The sequence below is a fragment of the Myotis nattereri genome (genome assembly GCF_964212035.1).
Source record: "Myotis nattereri genome assembly, chromosome: 18".
NCBI lineage: Eukaryota > Metazoa > Chordata > Mammalia > Chiroptera > Vespertilionidae > Myotis > Myotis nattereri.
The window spans coordinates 18,019,918-18,044,016 of record NC_138093.1 but is presented as its reverse complement, the minus strand read 5'-3'; the positions used below and the strand labels follow the sequence as shown (position 1 = coordinate 18,044,016).

General features: G+C 47.9%; 2 protein-coding genes across 4 annotated transcripts; one reads left to right on the top strand and one right to left on the bottom strand.

The window, feature by feature from the left end:
- Nucleotides 1-4,855: 4,855 nt before the first annotated feature.
- LOC308534637 (uncharacterized protein C1orf105) lies at nt 4,856-20,905 on the bottom strand. 2 transcript variants are annotated; one of them, XM_081113214.1, is made up of 7 exons: nt 20,557-20,905; nt 20,046-20,131; nt 18,849-18,939; nt 12,759-12,833; nt 11,032-11,099; nt 9,321-9,388; nt 4,856-5,205 (listed from the first exon to the last, which is right to left on the bottom strand). In XM_081113214.1, the coding sequence occupies exons 3-7, from the start codon at nt 18,876-18,878 to the stop codon at nt 5,060-5,062; spliced, it is 387 nt and encodes a 128-aa protein (XP_080969340.1). In that variant the 5' UTR covers nt 18,879-18,939; nt 20,046-20,131; nt 20,557-20,905; the 3' UTR covers nt 4,856-5,059. The 2 variants fall into 2 exon arrangements, with proteins under 2 accessions (XP_080969340.1, XP_080969339.1); XM_081113213.1 differs by having other exon boundaries at nt 20,046-20,883.
- Nucleotides 20,683-23,497, top strand: PIGC (phosphatidylinositol glycan anchor biosynthesis class C). 2 transcript variants are annotated; one of them, XM_081113211.1, is made up of 2 exons: nt 20,683-21,042; nt 21,980-23,497. In XM_081113211.1, exon 2 carries the CDS (start codon nt 22,193-22,195, stop codon nt 23,087-23,089), a length of 897 nt encoding a protein of 298 aa, XP_080969337.1. In that variant the 5' UTR covers nt 20,683-21,042; nt 21,980-22,192; the 3' UTR covers nt 23,090-23,497. The 2 variants fall into 2 exon arrangements, with proteins under 2 accessions (XP_080969337.1, XP_080969338.1); XM_081113212.1 differs by lacking the exon at nt 20,683-21,042 and adding an exon at nt 21,093-21,428 and having other exon boundaries at nt 21,980-23,488.
- Nucleotides 23,498-24,099: the final 602 nt, after the last annotated feature.

Here is a 24,099-nt window from a genome sequence, read left to right as displayed (position 1 = left end):
CACACCTGCCAATCACACTGAACATCTAACAGGCTGAGAGAACAGAGGCCTCTGTCTGGAGTAGGCAAACGGCACTTTCCTCCCTGGGAAAACCCAACAAGAGGAGGTCTGTTTTTTATTTGTTTGTTTGTTTTGTAGCCAGTTTTACCTCTCAGAGGGTAGGGGATTCCACAGAGGAAATTGCTGTTTTGAAGTTGACTCTAACAAGGTTCATGTTCACAGAGAGTCAGAGTTAGGTAGTGGGAGGAGCTTCCGCTACCTGCTCAGGAAGACCTGAGTCCAGTTCCCACCTTGGTGTGAATCTGGGCACAGGTCTTTGTGAGACCCAATTTCCTCATCCATATGATGACAATAATAACCCTACCCGCCGAGTAGGGTTATGGTAAAGATGGAATATGAACTCACTGACAGTGTTGAGCATGTTACCACACACTAAATGCTCACCTGACCATCCTCTGTACCTGCACACTGTATGGGTTTGACTCGTTAGTGTAAAGTAAGCATGTCAAACTCGCAGCCCGGGGGCCGCATGCGGCCCACGAATATTTTTGCGGCCCAGCCAATATAACGGTATGTAAGAAATGTTTTAATAAAAATTTCGTAACTTAATTCAATATCCTGTTATAGATAATTATTAATAACGAACTACAACATTTGCTAATGACTGATTACTATAATCATGTTGCATTTTAGTAGCAAAACTTCCAAGAGCCAGAGATAGATTTTATCTTCCAACGGGATGCTGCCTGGACTTAGTAGTGTCCAAGAACTGTGTTGTCTGTGAGTCACAAAGAAAATAATTATTTTGATAGCTTATCGGGTGTCCCGTTCCAAAGCTAGACAGGCCCTCACAACTTGGAAAGGGTTTTTGGTTGTTTGTTTGTTTGCTTCATCTTGTTTTGTTCTTGGGTCCGTGAAATATTCATGTGGCTTAAAATTCAAAGAGTAAGTCAAGTTGTCCTATAAAACAATTTTCTCCCTCTGCCAATTTCTGTCCTCCAGCCACTCCTCAGGGCCAACTAACGTCAATCACTGTCTGTCTTATGTTTCATGTACATCTTAGTCTTTATGAAATTTTCTCCATGGGACAGTCTAGGGCGCAAGGGTGTCCTGACTCTCTGGCGATGTGACTGACACCCCTAAGGATGACCTCTGCTCCACAGGACTGAGTGCAGGCCAATCCCAAGAGATTTAGGAACACGTTTTCCTTGAAACAGCAGGCACCGGCCAGCGCCTGATTTTACTGCTCTGCACCCTGCGGATCAGGCAGTTAAACATCTGCAAAGAACAAGAGATAACATCCTGTGTGGGTGAGTGCGGCTCTATCTCCTCTAACCAACTTTTCTGACAAGATCACACAATTGCATCTTTGTTCCTGTCCAGGGAGCTGACGGTTGATGCCATGGACAGCACTGTTGCTGTAATCACTGTGGCTTTAGTTTACAGCGGGGAGTAACTCATGCTTATTCACATGCAGGCCTGTCCATGTGCTCTTTCTATGTGTGTTCTTTCTCCAGTGGAAACGGCAAGTGCTTCAAAGGCAGGGTCCTAACACCTAACATCACTTTCTTCCATCTAAGCATACCTTGCACATGTCTGAGTAGCTCCGTGGGGACATTCTGTCTTCATTAAGTTATACATTGTTCTAGGGAGATAAGAATTCCATGTACGAAACAGGGACAGTACTTACTAAAGTGCTAAATTAAGATGGGTTTGAGGGGACATAGTTGAAACAGGACTGATCATCCCTGTTCTCTCTAGAGATGACATTTTACCCATTTCTAAATTTCCTAATTTAACCTCGATTCTTAAGACTTTAGTGTACAGCTTTATTAATAGAAACAAGCTCTGTGCTTCCTCTTCTTCTCAGAAATCTTTTACATTCTGCTGGGTAATGCCCTCCTACCTACCTGGAGGAGGTAGACCTCCCCCGACCTGAGTAGCTACACCCAACCAGGGCTTTCCTAGGAGGAGACAAGGCAGTTCTGCCTAATTTATTATACTCCTGCTACTTGGAATTGTATGGTTCTTACATATTCAGGAAGATGGGCAGCTCAGTTGTGTGCCAGGAGCCAGTAAGCCCCTGGCAGGCCTCCCATGAGCTGTGGCAGTCGGGGACCTGGCAAAAGATGGGTGGCCCTGAGCAGAGCAGCTTAAACTGGGAACTGGAGGTGACAATGATTTTGCCGTATATACTTGATTTTTAAAAAAAGCCACAACATGGATTTTCCTAAATACAGCATTTCTCTTCCTTCCTGGCAATGAAGGAATTGTGCTGATTGATTGGTTTTCAAGTTCCCTGTTGGGGTGAAGGAAAACGAAAGTGTAGGAAGGAGTAAGTCTGACTCATGTCCGTGGATTTTTATTATAATGAGAATCATATATTTTTAAAATAGCAAAATCAGACTCCAGCCTGGAAACAAACAAACACTACCCAAGATGATGTATGTTAAAAAATTAATCTGAACTGTGCATACTGTGCATGACTTTGAAAAAGGAGTAACATTATGAGTAGATGCTTATAGTGAAGAAATTGTCCTGGCCCATTTATGAGAGCATACAGTCGGTAAAATAGTAATGGACAAGTCCAAATTATTACCTCCACGGATCCAGCTCAGTACAGAAAAGACTGCACCAAGCGGTAGCAGAGTCACTCACTTGACCCCACAGCACAGAGAGAAGCCAAGTGTGGGACGCGTAGGATGACTTCATATAAACACTGTTATTGGTAGAAAAAAGTCTGGCAGCGTCCGTGAGGCTCTCTTTGCAAGTTTAAATGGAAATGGAGAGATTGGGTTGGTCATGTGGAGAAGTTTGTCAAGAGCTGGGCTTCCTAATTTAGGACCTTTGTCTTTAGTGTCATCACTTTCCAGGAAATGGTTGCAGGACTAGAGAGAAAAGGAAATTCACCATCTGGCTGGCTGTCCAGCAAAGTTGCTGACGAGACAGCACTCGTGTGCTAAGGCCTCATTGGGTCCAGGTTTGAACCTCAGATTCTGGGAAATAAGTTCATACGTAACCAAAAGCAAACAAACTAACAAGCATTTGTATAGAGAAATGAGAGTTCAAGGGGAACTAGTTTTTGTGCCAACTGGACAATCCACTGTATCACTTAACCAAAATAAGGTTGTTAAGCAGACCATGTGAGCAAAGGGAGGTAAATGATGCTAAAGGTCAATATCATTGAACTTTGAAAACCTGCTGCTGCCTTCTTTCCAATACCTCTGCCAAGGGACCAGCTTACTCACTCGAGTGGTTGAGTTACAGCACCCTGGCAACCCTTCCCTGGAAGGCTGGAGACGCGAGGATATGTTCTCTACAGCAGAAATTCCCAAAGGATGGTCCGAGGACCCCCAGGGGTCTCTGAAATCCTTTCTGGGGTGTCTGTGGGGTCAAAGTTATTTTCATAATAATACTAAGATGTTATCTGCCTTTCTTACTTTTCTTGTCCCCTAAGGGCCCAGTGGAGTTTTCCAGAGGCTACATGACATATAATATCATCATTCTCACAACTAATGAAAGGTATGCTTGTATACTGTTGTTTTTAAAATTTCTAATGTGATAAATATAAGTAGATATGATCCACATTTAAAAAAAAAAAAGCTCTTTAAGGCTCTCAATATTTAAGAGTGAAAAAGTTCCTAAGACCAAAAACCACCATACTAGAACAGGAGCAAACACCAGAATGTTATTCTTTTTTATGAGATTTTCAAAAAAACACTAGAACTCTAGATGAAGACTTCTTAATGTGGTTTAGAGAGTATTTTATCTCACTAGGCACATAATATTCAGATTACCTCAAAAGGTCCAATTATTGCATGGGATCTATTATTGGATCTATCAAGTTGAAGGAGGAGGACAAAGAGGAGGTGGAGGCAGATGAGTAAACATTTTTATCTGTGATTTGTTTGTTCTTTGACAATTATCTTATCTAAAATGGATCATAATTCATGCATACCCTGAGAGGAAGTGTGTACCATTTCTGGAGTTCTTGAACTGTAACTGAACTGAAACCAAGAATCCTAGCCTCCCAGGAATATAGGGCAATCAAGCTAGTTTTTCTGGTTTTATGGTGTCTGTGTGTGTGTGTGGAGAGAGAGAGAGAGAGAGAGAGAGAGAGAGAGAGAGAGAGAGAGAGAAATGAGGTCATTTTAAGCATTAGGCCATTTGTTAGAGATTTCTGAAGCCCATTCTTCGAATAGAGTCAGCACTGAGGTTGGTTCTCACAGGGTGGCCCAAGGTCCACTTAGCCTGGGCATTTCACAAGGCCATTTCCTCCTAAGGAGTGTAAGGGGCCTTATCTCTATGAGCCCTCCTGAAGCTGGGCATGGAATTTGGGGTCATAAATATAATACTTGGAAGCCTAGAGTTTTCTTTGGTCTGACACTGCTGATACATGGGCCAGGACACACCTGGTGAGACAGGTCCTTGAACCAAAATAAGCAACTACAAAGCACAGCACTGGGTTTGAACTGGATTGAACAAAGATTAGATGAACATCTGATATACGCAAAGTGTCATGAGGAGAGCAAGACAAGTCACAGTTCCTGTCCTCAAGGATTACAACTGACCATGTGCCTTAATCCAGTTATAGAATCACAGTATCCTCTGTCATCTACCAGACAGAGTTAACCGATAGTGATAAGGACAGAAGGGCGACCTCCATTTATCTCCTTTTTTCTTCACGGGCTGAATCCTGAGGGACCTCCAGGAGCCATCTCCAGCCCCCCTGGCCTGAAGGAAGAGCTGAAATAATTTCCACAGAAAACTCATGTCTTAGAAACAAGGAAATGATGCCTATTAGAACACAACTAAGAATCTTTACCAAAATAAAATTGATGACACTCAAAGTGTTCCATTTTAATCAATAAATCTTTATAATTGCATAAATAAAGCCATCATCTTTAGGAGAGGTGTGTGAGACGGTGGCAAGAGGGGATTCCAGCCACTCTGAGGGAGGCAAACGTGACTCACTGTTTTGGTGGCAGGAGGCAATGATGAGAGAATGGCCTGGTGAGGTTGTTTTCTCTCAGGAGCGGGCAGTGAGGGCACCGATCACTCACTGCCTCATTGTCTTGCCCGTGGGCTCCTTTCTGGGCGCGGCAGAGAGCTGGATCCCCCGCAGAGCCTTGTAGGAGTCTGACAACAGCTCGTGGAAGGCCCCTGCCCGGGGGCCCAGAAGGGGCAGTCTGTAGTGAATGCTCTCTGGAGGGCAGTGCAAGAAGGAAGGACAAGTGCTGCTTAGATTCTATTTTTAAAGAAACTCAAAATAACCAAAGGCCACCAAAGACTTCTTCAACCCTCTGCAACAGACTCAAAATTCGCAGGATTCCCTTTAATAGAATCCCTCCCCCCACCCCCACCTCCCAAACTAAGCTTTTGCAGCTCTTGTCAAAGAGGCCAAAAAGGAGTGCCTCGAAACCAAACTCAAGTATGAGCAGTCACGGCCGATTAAATAAAAATGAAGATAAAATGCATCCAGATTTGTAATATGAGTCAGAGGGAAAGAGGAATCGATTCTCAGAAGACTTTTCAGGGACCCGCATGTGGTTCTGCTTGCCAAACACACAAATATGATCTGACAAAAGGGCCACAGTAGGGAAAAGTGCTTGCATTTTCAAAGGAACCTTCGTTTTAGAACATAATTTGTTTTGGGATTCTTTAGAATCCTTATCATCCTGACCTCTCAGTCGAATATTATTTTATTTACAAAAAGCTGTTAATATTCAACTTCCCCAAAAGACATGTGGCTTAAAGGAGAAAAAACAGTACATGAAATAACAGCTTCCCATTGGAAGTCACTGAGTGACGGAGGGAACTGGAGACCTGAATTCTCTGGAACATGTTTCTCATTCCAGCGGAATGAGAGCCGAGAGAGTCACAAAATAACGGGCCCAGGGTCCCGTCTAGGCTCATCGCGCTGACGAGGAGACAGGTCCAGGGTCACGGGCACTGACGGACCAAGGACCAAAATCCAGAGTTCCCTGTACCATATCTCACGCTGTGCCAGGCCGCAGGCATCCACGTCTACCCATGTTTACTGACACGAGCCTGTGGGTGTCATGGGACTCGGGACTCTAGGCCAGAGTCAAGGCAAATGGATTCAGAACAAATCCCTCCCCATCACTTACAAAGATAGGCTCTTCCCACTTACTTAGTTCTCACCAATAATGATCAATAATACATGAAGTTTAGCTGAATACACTAGAAATCATTGTTGCCATCAGCAAAATTGGCAGTAATGTTTGTGGGATGAGTCAGCTACTTGGTCTTTGTAGCATGTCCACGGCGATGCGGCACAGGTGGGTGGCCGCTGCAGCAACGAGCAGCACACGCTGTGGCAGGAACATGTCTAAGGCCCATAAATCAGCAGGGCTGGGGACGTGTCAGCAGTTTTTCTGGGCAGATCAAAGGTGAAGGCTGCTGGTACTGAGGCTCTGGCTCTCTCGGGAGTGGGGGTGGCCGGGCAGGGTGGGAGGCACAACATTCCTCTAGTTTTACAGGTGGGAACAGGAGGCCCGAACAGTTTAAACAATTGGGCAAAGCTTGTATGGGCAGACTGGGATCCGGAGCCAGGCCTCTGCTCCCAGGCTAGTGCTTCTCCATAACCTCGGAGAGCACACACAGTAGCAAAGCTCAGCTCACAAACATCATGACCAGAATCAACTGTAGATCTACCCAGCTTCGGCTCCTAGCCAGCTCCATAGGCTCTGTCTGTTCTGTCCTTGGATGGACTCTACGGGCAAGAACCAGGTCTGTCCAGGAAAGAACATAATGTGCTGATCACAATCGCGTACACCAAGTCTAGCTCTCCTGTTGGCCACTGGAATACACTCCTAGGGCTATTAAGTTAATAAAAGGCATCTTATCACAGAGCCCTAAAGAATCGGAAGATAAACATTCTTGCTGAGGGAAGGGTGTGTGGTGTGTGTGTGTGTGTGTGTGTGTGTGTGTGTGTGTGTGTGTGTCATTCCTTTGTGAGGCAGACCTGAAAAAATCCAGGTTAAAGGAAACTCAGGACTGGGTGGCTGCTACAGAGACCCCTGGAACCAGCTGCACATGTCTGTCACCCAGTGTTGTCTTGGCTTCAACAGAATGAGGTGGTTGCAGACAGGAGGACAGCGGGGCTTTCACTCAGAGGAGGCTCTTAGCTCCTGGCTCTTTGTCCACTTTGTCCACGGGCTAGGCCAAACTCTCTGGATTCATAAAAAAGGACTCACTGGGACTAGCAGCCTTTCACCCCACGAGAGTGGTCATCTCCAAACCTCAGCTGTTACCAGAGTCTCTGGTCCTCCTTTTTGGGACCTTTTCAAGATACCCCTTCTATGCTCAAATTTCCTCCTTGATGCCTGCTCAGTTCAGCTCTGGCTCTAGCTCCTCTGCAACCGCCAGGATAGAGCTTGCACGTCCCCATCTGTATGAAGTGAAGAAAGTGGCCTTGATTTTCCTTACTGTGTGTTTCAAATGAAAGAAAAACTGGAGGCGACTTCAGTCAATATGAAAGCAAACGAGAAGATGGACAAAGTCTCTCAAATGACAGCCTGCACGGCACTGAACCCTTGGATCCTTTCACCCAGAAGAATGATCCACTCCCACCTTCACAGCCCAGTGCTGCTTCTCTAAAAGATGAGACTTAGGTCAATGCTGAAGCTGGAGACAGAACCACTATTCCATTTTCCATCAACAGCAAGTGAACGTAAGAATAGCACTGGGCAGCTTCTGGGAGAAGGCGGGCGTGTTAGGAAACCGGTGGTGTGGAAGGTTCAGGGCCTTGGTAAGGCCATTCCAGGTGGGAATGCAGTCCCCCTCCCACCTTAACTGGTACTACCAGGACTGCCTTCCTAGCACACAATTAGTGTATAGGCAACTGCTTTTCAACAAAGGAGCCAAAAACATACAATGGAGAAAGAAACACCTCTTTCATAAATGGTGCTGGGGCAACTGGAATGTCATATGCAAAAGAATGAAATTAGACCACTATCAGATACTATACACAAAAATTAACTCAAAACGAATTAAAGACTTACATATAAGACCTGAAACAAAATACATAGAAGAAAACATAGGTACTAAACTTGGTCTCAGAAAGGTTATTGTGAACTTAATACAAAGGCAAGGAGAGTAAAAGCAAAAAATAGAATAAAAATAAAAGCAAAAATAAACTAACAAGTTTCTGCACAGCAAAAGAAACCATCAACAAAACAAAAAGGCAACCAACCAAATGGGAGAAGATATTTGCAAATGATACCTCTGATAAGGGGCTAATATTCAAAATATATAAAGAACTCATATAACTCAACAACAGAAGAATCAGCAATCCAATTTAAAAATGGGCAGAAAACCTGAACAAACACCTTTCCCAAGAAAACATACGAATGGCCAAGAGATATATGAAGAGAGGCTCAACTTCACTAGCTATTAGGGAAATGCAACTCAAAACCACAATGAGATACCACCTCACATCTGTTAGAATGACTGTTATCAATATGACAAGAAATAACAAGCATTGGAGAGGATGTAGAGAAAGGGAAACCCTCATACACTGCTGGTGGGAATGTAAATTGATGCAGCCACTAAGGAAAACAGTTTGGAGGTTCCTCAAAAGTAAATAATAGAGCTACCATATGATGCAGCAATCCCTCTTCTGGTATCTACCTGGAAAATTTGGAAATGTTTATTTGTAAAGATATATGTATGTTCACTGCAGCATTATTCACAATAATAGCCAAGACATGGAAACAACAGAAGGGTCCTTTGATGAATAACTGGATAAAGAAGATGTGGCACATACACACAATGGAGAGCTACTCAGTCATAAAAAATGATGAAAATATATAAAGAATATATTGGCAATTGTGACAAAGGGTAGATCTTGAGAGTATCATGCGAAGTGAAATAAGTCAGATGGAAAAGGATAAGAACCATATTATTTCACTCATTTGTGGAGCTTAAAAATACAAAGCGATACATGAACAGACAAACTCATAGACACAGACAATATTATGGTGGTTACCAGAAGGGAGGAAGGGTAGGGGAGGATGAAGAGAATAAAGGGGGTCAAATATATAGTGATGGAAGGAGACGAGACTTTGGGGAGTGAGCACACAGTGCAATATACAGATGATGCATTATAGAACTGTATCCCTGAAACTTACATATTGTTATTAACCAATGTTACCCCAATCAATTCAATTTTTTTAAAAAAGAGAATGGGAATTTGTTCAGAAAATTTAGAAATTATCTTAGGGGATTAAACTTTTCATTCCACTACTCCGGGGGCAGTGTGCCTCGTACCACACATACTTCCAAAGAAAGCAAACCTGTTGAGATGTCATCAGGGGAACACCTGGGTTCAGTCGGAGCTTTTGGTGGCGGAAGACACTTCATTCTGATTGGGGAGAACAAGAAACCACGTTAGTTACTTGACCAGGGCTTGCTGGAAAGGAATGTGTCCTTGCGTGTTTTAAAACAGCGACGGCCTCTTGAATCCAGCACTTGTTGGCCTGATACTGAGAACGCCTCGCAGCAGAGACAACTGGGCCAAACTTGCAAAAACAAAGTACTTTTGAGCAAAGTGCCAAACTTGTAAGATAAATAATTTGGGGCAACAAATTGCAAAAGTCTCCTTCATAGAAGAGTGAGCCTTTGCTCAGAAATCCCTGGCTATCGAGAGTTGAGTTTTCCATTTGCAGTCCATAAAGACTATTTATTAGAATAACTTTTATTGTGCTTTGACATAAGAACTATTTAAAAGTATGGTGAACGTTATGGGTGCTGGAGCCTGTAATGCTCAAATACCCATTTCCTCCATGATCCTATCTACCTGGGCCAGGCACTGTGGTTTTAATGCACCCGAGTCTACATCTCAATGTGGACCGAATGGCCCTGAGGTCAGCTACTGCTGTCCAATGTAATAAAGACCTATTATCCTCCCACATTATTGCTCTCTGTGTGAGGAGAAAAAGTAAACCTTTTTGATTGGTCACATATAAGGGTAACTGTATGTCCAACCATCTACTGCAAAGCAGTTCTACCTACTTTGGTGCCTGATGCAGGGTGAGTCCATGTTTTAAGGTTTTGTTGTTGTTGTTTTTAGAATTTATTCTCTTTTTGTAAAATTACATTTTTAGTGATTTCAGAGGTGAATGGAGAGAGAGAGAGAGAGAGAGAGAGAGAGAGAGAGAGAGAGACAGACAGAAACATCAATGAAGAGAGAGAATCACTGGTCGGCTGCCTTCTGCACGCTACCACTGGGGATTGATATGCCTTGAATGGGAATTGAACCGGGACCTCCTGGTTTATAGGTCAACCCTCAACCACTGAGCCATGCCGGCCGGGCTTGAGTTTTTTAATAACGTAAAAATTGAGTATTTCTTCTCTGTCTGATAGTTAAATACAGGAAAAAACCTGAAATCCAATTCTGCCTGGATTTTATTTCTGATATAGTTGCTTTTGATAAGAAAGCAGCAAATGACAACCAACCAAACTGATAACGAAAAGGAATATTAGTTATTAAAGAGTGCAGCGGATGTCCCAGAGTCACGACAGATTCTGTGACCTGAATTAGATATGCCATCTACATAGAGAATTTGTATTTACTCCTGCCTAAGTTGTCAAAGAAATTTCCTATCTTATTCCCCGCACTGTTCTTGCAAAAATGGAAAGGATGATGAAACCTCCTACAGTAGTTTCAGGGTGAAAAAGACTTTTTGGGTCTAACTATCTGGTTTAACCAAAAAACAAAACCATCAAGCAGCCCATTCTCTGGCCCTGGCTGGGGAGCCTAGTTGGTTAGAGAGCATCCGGGTTTGATCCCCATTCAGGGCATATATAAGGATCAGCCAATGAATGCATAAATAAGTGGAATAAATCTCTCTCTCTCTTCAAAATCAATAAAAAATAAAAGAAGCCAAATTCCTTAGCATCCCCTACACATTCTACTTACTGTTTCTCGATTCATTATCTTTGTGCCCCCAAACCAATATAATCAGAATTAGCCATGCCACGTCCCAATTTAAACCTTTGACTTACCTATGACTCATACAATTCTCAAAGGAATGTTTCAGATCATTTGGGATCATCATTGTTCTTGGTTGTACCTGAGGAAGACAGTCTCATTTAGAACACTGTCCAAGACCACATTCCAATTTTCATAAACTCTATGTGCCATCTTAACAAACTCAAGTTGTTTAAATATCAGAGTCAGAACTGTATCCTTTTGTGATATGAATGAACCAGAAGGAATTACCCTGCTCACACGTCATAGAGTCTTTGTTCTTCCCTGGTTACCAGATTTTGAAGTTAGATACCTCAAGATTAGTAAATCTTCCAGTTTTCTTTGGTGAGCTCACCACAGCATTCTTCAGGTTTCAGGTTAACTATCACTTTTTCACAGGCACTACTGGGTCCCGGATGGCTGCCCAATGACCTCCTTGTTCCTAGGCTGCCTCGACTAGAATACTCAACCTTTTCATTGTAGTCATTTGCTTAATGCCTGGCTTCCCTTACAGACTTTCAGCTTCCTGAGGCCATAGACCACACCTGTACTTTAGTATTTCCAGGTCCTTAAGAAATATTTGTTGACTAAATTAGTGGATGAATGAACTCACTGCAAAGCATACATGAGGGTGTGAAGTGTGCCCTTCACACAGCTGTCCCTGGTGACCCCACACTAAATAATGGAGCACCTGGCCAAGGGTCACTTCAGCATCAATAATAATTATCCAAGCCACATCCTACTTAGATTTTTATTTCATTGATATTCATCCATTTTATGCTTTTACTTTTAAAAAATATTTTTCTGTTGCTAATCATTTTCTTAAATTGGGACATAATTCACATACTATAAAATCTACCACGTTAGCGTCCAATTCAGAGGTTTTTGGTATATTAATAAAAGTGTACAGCAATCACCACGATCGACTTCCAGAACATTTTCATGACTTCTTTATTCAGGAGTCAGTCCTCTTCTCCCAAGTCCTCAGCAACCACTATTTTTTTTCCTCTATGGATTCACCTACTCTGGACATTTCATATATAGGGAATCATACAATATGTGGTCTTTGCTGTCTATTTTCTTTAAAAATCCTGTAGCTTTGCAGTGAGTTTTGAAATAAAAGATGTGTGATTCTTCTAACTTTGTTCTTCCTTTTCTAGATTTCTTTGGCTATTCTGTAACTCTTGCATTTCCATATGAATTTTAAGATCTGCTTGTCAATTTCTGTAAGAAAGGCATCTGGGATTTCAAGGGCGATTGCCTTGAATCTGTGGATCAATTTGGGGGGTTGTATTGCCATCTTGCCTTGAATCTGTGGATCAATTCGGTGAGTTGTATAGCCATCTTAGCAATATTAAGTCTTCTAGTCCATGAATGTGGGATTACTTCTATTTATTTAGGTCTTCTTTAATTTCTTTCTACAATATTTTATAGTTTTTGTTGTACAAGTCTTACTTTTTTTGTTCAATTTATTCCTAAGTATTTTAATGTTTGAGGCTATTGCGAATGGAATTGTTTTCTCATTTTTTTGGATTGTTCATTGGTAAGGTATAGAAATAAAATTAATTTTGTACATTGATCTTACTAGTATAGTCTGTAACACTGCTGCACACATTTATCAGCTCTAATAGTTTTTGTATGTGTGGATCCCTTAGAACTGTCTATATATAAGATCACACCATCTGCAAATATAGTTTCACACCTTCATTTGTAATCTGGATTCCTTTTATCCCTTGCCCATCTCTGTCATCACCAGGCTTACCATTTTCACTTCCTGGCATGTGGAGCACAGCTGCGGGTTCCTGCCCAGCATGGGGCCTCTCTGGTTCCTCCTGGCCTGCAGAGAGAGAGGGGAGACAGAGCGGTGAGGAAATGCTGTGGTATCTGGGGCAGCAAAGAAGTGGGAAGAGGGTGGAGGGGTGAGGGAGGTTAACAGTTATTCCTTCCATAGAACAGAGATGGACACTCTGGTCTCAGCCCCATCCTGGGTGGATGTAGACTTGAGGCTTGACTGAAGCCAGTAGGTGCAGAAAGGGTTTAGGCAGGAGGGCTGAGCCAGAGACCTGGTAGTGGCCTTGAGCCCCTGAGACAGCAGTTCAGGGATAGGACAGCTGGCAGAGGGTGTTGGGGCTGGGGTTGGGGACTGAACCAAGGTCTATCTTTTCGACTTGAGCATGTAGTTTGAGGGGCTGCACTCTCCCCATTTTATACAAGGGTCCACCACGGGGACATGAGGACCTCCGATGGCTTGAGGAAAGCGAACAGAAGACTTGCCTCCGCAAACCTTTCACTGGCCCCTCCAATGCGGCGCCCTCTTTTCTCACGCCTTAACTCTCCAGCATACACTGTCCAGCACCAGGTGGCCCTGCTCCACTTCCCCAGAGTCACAATTTAAGCCATGAGCAGAACTAGAGCTGGTGCGAGGGAGGCTGCCCCGGGGCCAGGCACGAAAAAGCTCCGGGTCTGCTCAGCGCTGCTTTCTTCCTGACTTCACTCCTGCCTGGGCTGAAGGGAGGCTTCCAGGCATCGCCACCTGCGGCCTGAGGCTCCCGAGGCAGCAAGTGGGAACTTGAGGCTCCTGTTCTGCCTGGGGTTCTCTCTCACCTCCTTCATGCCCACTGACGGCAGCATCCTGAGACATGCTCCCAGGAGGCGCAGATGATGGGGAGGAGGGTCCTGGGACCCACAAACCATCACTCTGCACAGGAGCCTTCTCCTGCCACTGGATCGGCTTGTTGTGACACCTGGGCCCTGAGCTGCCCCTGCTGCCCTGGGAGGTGTGCACACAGGAGGAGGAGGGACATGTTTAAGCTAAGTGGGGAGTGCCTGGGGTGCTCCTACCGTGACCTCCCCCTGGTGGGTCCCCATGGAGCTTCACACTGGGGGTGTGAGGACTGAAAACTATGGGCAACGTTGGACTCTTCCACCAAATGTTTAAAATACACTTCATTTTTACCGGCTGCTTTAAAACAATAGACTCAGTCTTGCCGCGCTGTGGGTGGGAATGCTACAGTGTGAGTGTGAATGACTAGATTCATTCATCCAACAACAACACACTTACTGTGCGGCTACCATGTGGAGGGGGCGGTGACAAAATTCCTGGCCCCAGGGAAGACCAGGGGAGAATACAAACTCATTCATTTGCCCATTCATTAGGGACTGGGGATGCAGAGATAAATGAGACACAGCCTCTAACCTGTCACCACCCAGCAGGCTGTGCACAATCCTGTAGTATATTGAGGCCCCCGGGGGGCGGGGGGCCTGAGAAGGTTAGAGAGGAGGCAGTGCCTGGGTAGGTGAACAGGAGGGGGCAGGAGGAGGGCATTCCAGCCCAGAAAACGCTGTGCAGCTACACAGCGGAATGACCAGCCGGCACCCCGGAGAGCTCGGGGTGTCTGCATTGTCCCGTGGGAGGGGGGATGCAGTGAGAAGAGACACAAGAGAGGAAGTGTCCTGTGCTGACTCCTCTGCTTCTGGGCCAATTCAACCTTCTCCCCTGTCTTCCCTGAGGTTCTAGGGGTGGAATCTCCTGGGGCTGAGCCCCTCCATCCACCCCTCACATCTCTGAGTTCTGAGACTGAGATACCCCCCAGAATCTGCGATTCCAGGTTGGGGGCACCAGGTGTCATAGAAGAGGCAACGGAACTCTGGGCCTCCAGAAAGGAGAGAGGCAACGTCCCAACAGAGGGATCAGGAAGAGCCTAGATGCAAAGAAGTTGCTGCAAACAGTTTGGGATCCCAGGTTCTGTCAGCTTCCTCCCTGCTGCCGGGCTCTGCCGCTGAGTCCCCTTCACTCTCGGTTCCCTCAAGGCTTGCCCAGCAGTGGCAGGAATGGAGGGTTCAGAGCCCGGGCCCTGGGTTGCATTATAGAGAGTCCCAGCCACCGAGGAAAGAGGCTCGGAAATGTTAGAGCGTTCTCCTTTCCCAAGCAGCTGTCCCCAGGAGAGCAGATGGCAGCTGTGACTGGAGAGTGACAGCAGCCTTTGTCCCCTGGCCAACGTCTAATGCAGGTTTCAGCCAGGCCAGGAAGCCAAAGCTTGCTCTTCACATGTCACAGCTGGAAACATCTGGATATCAAGGTCAACATCTGCCAAGGTTCCCAAGATCCGGCTCATGGCCCAAGTCCTTGGCCCCCTTCAATCTTTGGTAAACAAACAGAGAAATCTCTCTCTCTCTCTCTCTCTCTCTCTCTCTCTCTCTCTCTCTCTCTCTCATACACACACCTGTCTCACAACAAAAACTGAAAATGTGAGCAGCAGATGGTGACTTTAAAAATAGCACGACTCAAGGAGCACTGACAAATTTGCCTCTGTACTCCCTTCCCTTCGGCACCTCCATTCCTCTTTCTCTGTTTCACTCCTGCCTTAGCTGAGAGAGGTCACCTGGCTCAACTCTTTCAATGAACACTATGAGGAAAATGTGGCCCAGAAAGGTTAGGGTGCTTGTCGAATAGCTCATCTATTTAGTTTGTCCACCAGAAAATTCTCTGGCTAAAGGTTAAAGGGGACAGTGGACTCTTAGGATCCATGTAAGGGGGTAAAGATGCCTATATCCCTTCGAATACAAAAAGTGGTGCTCAGAGAACTATTTTCAATAGGCCAGAATAACCCTATGATAATTAAACATTGTCCTGATCTCTGAAAATACCAGCCACCTCCGTAGTTTTATGCAGCTGAATGTAGTTTTTAAAATTATCTTCCTGTTCACTCGGAAAAACTTCGCGCACACACACAAAATAAGCAACGGCCATGTACCTGCCGTCCTGACTTAGTAAACTTGGTTATTATTACCATTTTATTTCAGGGCACCGGTGCTCATGATTACCTCCCTTTAAGATGGTCTTATAGTTATATATGTTGGATCTATAGCAACAGGAGAACAACTTAGGCGTATACAAGGTAGTTTCTAAGAGGTCACGAGCTTTCAACAATTGAGTGTCAATGGGAGAAATCTTAGAGTTCTCGGGGGTGAGAACAGTGCAAGTCGCCCTTCGTGTGTATTTTCTCAGCTATGTCCCTGCACCATGTCACTAGTCAGGGCTTTTTGTCACAGAGCTGCTAAAAGCAAAGGCAATAACGTTCTCACCTTTATTCTGACTCATTAGACGGGAAAACAACAGATCAGAGAGGAGACAGAGTCCACGGGGCAGGAGTGCAGAGAGTCGGGTGGCCTTTCACCCTCCACGAGTGACTGTGGGGCTCTTGTCCGTTACACCCAAGCCTGGCAAGCAGAAAAGGGGGTGCAGGGTCTTGGCAGTGGCCCCCATACATCTGCTCCGCCTGCTGTGGAGCTCTGAGTGAGCTGCCTCCTGGCCTCACGCATCCACCTCTCCAATTACACGTTCCTGTCCTGGGCATCATGAGTGGCCGCCTGGAGTGGCAGGTGGCAGTCGTGACTAACAGAGAAGGCGCTGCACAGTAGAGGTTTGCATGGGGGATGTTTGGGCTCCGTTCTTTGTCTTCATGTCCTATCTTTCTTCTTTGCGAGCTTATGCCTCTCCCCTTCCATCTCCTTTTTTGTATTTTTGTCTCCTTATGTCTCCATGTGTCTCTTGGCTCGGCTTCCCATCTTTCTGTCTCTGAGCCTGTTTCCTCTCTTTCCCTCTCTCATTAGGGAGGACTGCGCTCCGGGCACACAGACACCTGCACTGGGCAGGAACGCCACCTGGCTGAGGATGACCAAAGTCCTGCCCTTTGACCTGTGACGGTGAAGAGGGAGCCAGGGCAGGACCTCTGACCACGCCCAGGGCCAGGAGGTCTGGTTGGCGGCAGGGCTGCCTGCAGCTCTCCGTAGGTCCCCGATTTAGAGGATAAAGGGAGAGACAGCGTGTCCACAGGGCATTCCACTCCCATGAGATGCCTCACTGCTCTTTGCTTTCCAGAAAGGAGCAGCTGCGTCTGTTCACCGCACAGCAGACATGCTCAGGCCTTCACGACAGATCTGAGTCTGTGTGACGGGCTGGGAGCTGACCTGAGATACCTGCCAGGTGTCCCAACAGAACAGGGACCCAGGTTTGCTATGAAGGTGGCAGAATACGCCTCTCCCAAACATGCCACTGGGCCATCAGGGTTATTTGGAGCCGAAGGCACTTTGTAAGACAGCAGGTGCAAGAAGGGTGCGCTGACCCCCCCTTTTTCTTCCTGAAAGTAGGAGATAAAAACCCCAAAAGGAAGAGGCCCTCCTTACGCCAGAAGGAAAGCAACATCCTTATCATAAAGGACCAGAAGATGAAGCGGAGGGAATTCTCTGCATACAGACCTTGTTTAAATCTCTTCTCCGATGGAAAAGGTTGGAGAGAGAGAGAGAGAGAGAGAGAGAGAGAGAGAGAGAGAGAGAGAGAGAGAGAGAGAGAGAGAGACCCGAGAGGTACCCAACAGCAGTAATGGACTTGTGACCTGCTGTGCCCATTGTCCCAGCCTGGGAAGCTGTTGCTCTGGGCTGCCCTCTAGTGGCCACGCATGAACACTGCAGCCATGAAATTCGGAGCCCAGTTGAAGGGGAGCCTCTCACTGGCCTGGGCCTTAGCAATGCCTTCCCCGCTGTGTCCTGGGTGCCTGGAGTCAGTGCCTCTGCACGTGTGCTGAGCCCCAGAGCAAACCTGCAGGAGGTGGCGCTAGGTGGCAGGGGAGGCTGTCTGCAGAGGAAGTTCAAGGAGGCTAAATGACCAGAAGGCTTCTCGCTGGTTCTGCCTGGACTGCCAAGCCCAGCGTGTCCCTGCTCAGCCCCTCTGTCGTGGCGGCAGGCACTCTCACCTGCTTGCCTGGGTGTTAGGGGGATTAATGAAGTAACCCTGGAGCACAGCTCTGCCCTTGACCCTCAGTGCTGTGGCCAGGCCCCAGCTCCATAGTCCCTTACAAGTAAGCCTGAGCGCTCCAAGCTCTGCAGGCAAGTCCTGCCTGCTCAGTCGCAGGTCTTGCTTCCCGGGCCCTTCCTCACTCGTGGAAATCTTCCGAGCCAGTGAGATGCCACTACCTCTGGATCCCGCCCTAGCTCCGTTCCGTCTCTGTTCGCCCCTCCCCACCCACAGGGGACCCTTCCTCCCACCCCGTCCTGATATACATTGGGCAGCCCTGTGCCTGTCCCTGCACCCTGTCATTTGTGTAGGCAGGAACTGACCTGCTCATCCCTGTATCTGTATGAAACCAGGTAAAAAGGGCTGCGAAAGCGCTTATCCCGACGTGAGGGCTGGTCATGAGGTGGCCGCAGCTACAGAGCTCTGGCCAAATGCGTTAGGGACGCAGCCTCCTGCACTGCCCACAATATAGTCCTGTGCTGGGTAATCTTTCGGGTGAAGAAACTGCTTGTGTCCCGAGTTCTCTCTCTTCCTCCACCTCGGGGAAGTGCTGACTTCACAAGCACCATAAATTCGGGGACCCTCTGTGAGGCTAGTGTCACTGCATGTCACCCAGCAGCCAGGCACGGTTGACTTCCAGGGGTGGAGGGGAGATGAGGACTGTTTAATGTGAAAACCGATGTGAATAGAGGTCCTAGGGGTTTACGGTGGTGGGAGGGGGTTAGAGACTCCGAAACTAGGTGTGGTTCTGGACACAGGCTGAGAAGCAGTCCCTGAAGGTCCCAGGGCAGATGCCTCAACATGAAATTTTTAATTTCCCTTTTTGATGGTTCTCCCCTCAGGCCTCTATTCTTAGCTCTAGTGGACCTGGGGGCCCTGGATGAGGTGACTGGCTGGGGCTCGTTCATTTCACTTGGCAAATGTCTACTGAACACCTACATGCCCCAGGCTGGTTCGGGCTGTGCTAAGGAGACAGGATGTGTCTTTGGGGTCACATGCAGGTCGTCCTAGAACTGCTATGGGTTTCTTTGCAATTAAAGAAAAAAAAAAGTTGAGTACCTTAGATAAGCCATTTGGAACTTGAAACATATTTGGCGAATTCACATCCTTCCTCCATGAATTCAGAGAAGTGGCAGAGCCATGAGGGTATCTGAGTGATCAAAACAAAAGCCTGTTAGAACCACAGTCTCTGGTGTGAAGGGCGAGGCCCTTGCTATTTCAGAGAGAAGGCAACCCACCCACCACCTCCTCCCGTGGACCATGTCCTCCCTCCAACCACGTTTTCCCTGGAATTTTCTTTGCAGTTTGCAAGGGAAGTAGTGATGCTCTTCACAGGGTGGCACACCTGCTGGCCGGTGTGGTCCATTTTATTACGGTATGAAAGTTCTACATGTGCTTTACGCTTTAGCTAGCCTTGGCAAAGCAGCTGTGACACAGAATAGAAAGGGTTTTGTCAAAAATAAACAGCGTGCGCCCTAACCGGTTTGGCTCAGTGGATAGAGTGTGGGCCTGCGGACTGAAGGGTCCCAGGTTCGATTCCGGTCAAGGGCATGTACCTTGGTTGCAGGCACATCCCCAGTCGGGAGTGTGCAGGAGGCAGCTGATCGATGTTTCTCTCTCATCGATGTTTCTAACTCTCTATCCCAGTCCCTTCCTCTCTGTAAAAAATCAATAAAATATATTTTAAAAAAATAAAAAATAAACAAAAAAATAAACAGCGTGGAACCCAGAGCTTGGGCCAGATGAGGATTTCCTAATCCTCGGGAATTGCTGATACTTAAACAGCCAGCCTTTCAGCAGACTTGGCATGCCTACCTGTCCTCCCCAAAGCGCAGGGCACCTCACAGGTGTGGTCCATCCTGTTAGACCTCCTGTGAGGCAGGTGGGTGTCATTTCTCTCAACAAGGGCTCCGTGCTGCCCGGACCCTCCCATACAGACACGTGAGGAGCTCCTCTGACCACCGCAGGTCCTTCTCCTAGCAGCTAGCTCCAGGGTGGCTGGCTGCAGGAAAAGCCCCCTTCCCTTCCCCTCTGACCCTCCAGGACCTGGCTGTGAAAGTGAGCAGGTTCTGAGGGCACCTCGTTGGGTGCTGGGCCCGCCTTGTTCAGCCCCTGCCCTGCACCCCCTCCCACTCCCACCAAAGACTGTGTAATCAGGGAACAGTTGACGTGGGTTTCTCAACTGACCAGACGCGTGGCCTTGCTTCTGTGTGGCCTTCCCTGCAACCTTTGCCACCAGCAGCTGAGCTCTCTTACCTTTTGGGGAGGCTGAGCACCAGGGGCTTGTTTCTGAGGCTGGCCTCACAAAGCCAGGGGATCCTGTCGAACTTGGGAACAGAAGCCTGGAGAGACAGGGAAAGAAATCATTTTCCAGAATCTGTCGCGCTTGACCAGAGCAAGCTGATGGCAGCTGGACAGCACTCGATACATTTATTTTTTTGTGAGCAGTTGCATTTAGTTAACTCTTGTGGGTTGCCCACACAATGGCCAAGAGCGAACAGTGTGGCCCCATTTTGCTGGTGGAGAAAAGGAAGCTCAGCCTGTCGGCCGAGTCACGCTGGTGGGGCGTGGATTCGGGGGTCCCGACTGTCGTGTCCCCCGTGACATGTGTTCGCTGTCCCCTTGCTTCTGGGTCACGCCCCCTCTGTTCTGCAGACGCGGGTGCCTCCGTGCACTCCGCTGGGTCTCGGGGACCTGCTCGTCCACGTCTGCGGCGGAGTCCGCCACCCTCATCCCTTCCCCAGGCAAAGAGGAGAAGGACGTTAACTTTGTGAATCCACTGCCCAGCCGGGCGGCTTCGGACCAGCCACCACCCCCTGAGCCTCAGCTCTGTCCCCTGCGAGGGCGGGGCGGCCGTCACATCTCAGGTCCGTGCGCGCGACCGACAGCTGCAGGGATTCGGTGACTGTGTCGGGAGCAAGCACGGACCCCGGGAAGGCCCCGCCGCGGGCCTGACTTCACACTGGGAGCTCCGCACCCGCAGCCGCGCTCGGCTCGCTTCGCCCAGCCCCGCCCTGCGGAGGCCGGGTCCCCGGTCTTTCGGCGGCGGAGCTGCTTTTCTGGGCTCGGAGCAGGCGGTCCCCGAGCGGGAGTCCCGTGAACAGCCACGAGGGGGCAGCAGCGAGCGCGCCGGCGCAGGGAGGTTGAGGCGGCCCCGGAAGTGCTCCGCCGCCGTCGCGACCCCGGCGCCCCGGATGGGGAAGCAGGCGGGCGTCGGTCCCCCGGCCGCGCTTCCCTACGAGCGGGCGGGCAGGTGGGTTCCGAGGGCGTCCTGTTTCGGGGCCTCGCTCCCGGCGGGGCGGTGGGGCGGCGGCGGGCGTGCGGGGCCCCGGGGTCGGCTCGTGCAGCCAAACCTGCGGTGGCCTCCGCGGGCGGCGGGCGGCCGGGCCTTCAGAGCCCTTTCCGAGAGCACGTTTGCTGGCATGTCTGACGTCGGGCTTTCCCCTTGTGGCCGACGGGTCGCTGTCTCCGGTCCCCACAGATTTTTCTCTCTCCGAGTTGGATGGGAGCTCTTTAGAGGGGGGTGACCTCAGTGAAAGGATCTGTAGTTTCTTGGAGACATTGGCTTTGGCTACATGAACCGTGGAGCTCACTTTGTCTGTAGGATGCAGTTGACTGTTCAGACCCTTTAAATAACAGGTGCTTTTGAGACCGCAGTCCAAGCTCTGGGTCCCGTCCCTGTACGTTTGCATAAGTGGCAGCGACAGGCATGCAGTGACAGGGCTTGGGGAGGCTCTCAGCCCAGCCACAAACCTCCGGGGTGTGAACCCCGAGTTCAGAGCTGGTTTGGAGGGGGAGGCACAGGCTTTGGGGTCCGATTTTGCATATGGCTCCACCAGTTACCATTGTGTACTTGGGTGAGTTACCTGAGCGATTTTACTAAGTTTTTTTTTACTAGTTAAAGTGGGACTAACCAACCTGCAGGATTGTGGAGATGGAATGAAAGCAGCAGCTAGTTAAGGCACTTTGCACATTGCAGGCACCCAGCTTGAGTGACAGCTGACAGATGTCTATTATTATCCCAGGGAAGGTCATTTAAAACCTGAAAGGAAATTTTAATGTCATTATTATAAGAGGGCCACCACATAGATTTTGCCCAGGCGTCTAATACAGTGAGTGGGTTTGATTTTAACGCAGCCCTGCCCTTAACCTGCAGCGGTTTTATAGGCTCATGGTCTATCTTTTTGTAGGAACTTGGCTGTGTTGTTCTGCCTCAGAGAAGAAACTCCTCTTGCTGGCCTTGCCTGGGTAGCAGCCTTTGAGAACAAGGGAAGGTCGGCACAATATCAACCGCAACACAGCATGGGATTTCCGGAGAGGTCTTATTTCAAGACTTCATAAAGAACAAGAACCACATGGACTTCTGCATGGGAAACTGAACTGGCCTGAGGCCGAGGGGAAGGATGATGTGTGCCCAACCCGTACCTAACACCACGGAGATCAGGTGGCAGAAAGTCTTATATGAGCGACAGCCCTTTCCCGATAACTACGTGGACCAGCGGTTCCTGGAAGAGCTCCGGAAGAACATCCATGCCCGGAAATACCAGTACTGGGCTGTGGTATTTGAATCCAGCGTGGTGATACAGCAGCTGTGCAGTGTCTGCGTTTTTGGGGTCATCTGGTGGTATATGGACGAGGGTCTTCTGGCCCCTCACTGGCTTTTAGGGACTGGCCTGGCTTTGTCACTGACTGGCTATGTTTTGTTCGATCTCCTTGATGGAGGTGAAGGACGGAGGAAGAGTGGGCGGACCCGGTGGGCTGACCTCAAGAGCGCCCTGGTCTTTATTACTTTCACGTACGGTTTCTCGCCCGTGCTGAAGACCCTGACAGAGTCTGTCAGCACGGACACCATCTACGCCATGTCAGTCTTTATGCTCTTAGGCCACCTCATCTTCTTCGACTATGGGGCCAATGCCGCCATTGTGTCCAGCACCCTGTCCTTGAATATGGCCATCTTTGCTTCTGTCTGCCTGGCCTCACGCCTGCCCCGGACCCTGCATGCCTTCATCATGGTGACATTTGCCATCCAGATTTTTGCCCTGTGGCCCATGTTACAGAAGAAACTGAAGGCATGTACTCCCCGCTGCTATGTGGGAGTCACGTTGCTCTTTGCATTCTCAGCCTTGGGGGGCCTGTTGTCCATTAGTGCGGTGGGAGCCACCCTCTTTGCCCTTCTGCTGGTGTCTATCTCCTGCCTCTGCCCTTTTTACCTCATTCGCCTACAGCTTTTTAAAGAAAACATTCATGGGCCTTGGGATGAGGCTGAGATCAAAGAAGACTTGTCCAGGTTCCTCAGCTAAGTTAGGGAACTCCGTTCTGTTATTCAGACAAGCTGATAGACTAGCCTCCCAACTAGGACCCAATGGAAGGCAGAGTTCCATTCTGGAAGCAGCAGGCTGATGTGGTGGGAGAACAGAGATCCAAAGAAGAAGTGAACCAAAGGTTTTGGTGGTGAAGGTGCTTGTCCTTTCTGTCGCTTGGTGGATGAAAAAGCTTTCTGGGGCCCTCAGGCATGGTTACCTCCCATGTCTTACTCACTGTAACAAATGAAGTGATGTGGTTTCTATTTATTAAAAACTACCAACATATCCAGCAAATTGTGTCTTGGTTTTTCTGTAAGCAGAAGGTGGATAGAAGGGGCATGAAAAGTGAAGAGATAATAAAAACGTGCGATTGTGTGTTAATAAAGTCACTTCTCTACCCTTTTCAATGTACTAATTCAGGCTCCGTTATTTATCTAGAGCTCAGATCCTACAACTCTGGATGCCATGTCTAGTTTTGTTGCCTAACACTATAGAGTTGGCCTCTTAACCTTAACTTTAGAGTTTCTACTTGGTTCTTAGTGAAACATGTATGTGCCATAATATGCAGCAAAATGCTGAGGGAATCCAAAGAGGCTGGAAGTCAGATTGAGCCGGAATAGTAGGAAATATTTACTAGAAGAGATGGCATTTGAAGTTAGTCTTGGAGGTGAGGTGTGATTGAAGTGGGCGAAAGATGGTCTAGGCCTAGGGTGACCCCTCCGTGCCCTAGCGGACCACCTAGTCAGAATTTGGGCCTGGTTTCAGATCTTTGGAATGCCAAACAAAATTCTAACTGAAATCCCAGTAGCTGTCAATGTGATGTTTAACCTGAAATATGACTTGTGGATTCTGTAAAAAATCAGACTCCCATAAAAACTGCATGCAAAATGTGCCCACCACTGAAGCACATCTGTTCTTAGCAAGCACGAAGGTGGCAGTGTCAGATGGGAGTTCCACGTTATGGGGAGGAAACATTCAATGGGAGGCTTGAGTAACCATTAGGGGCC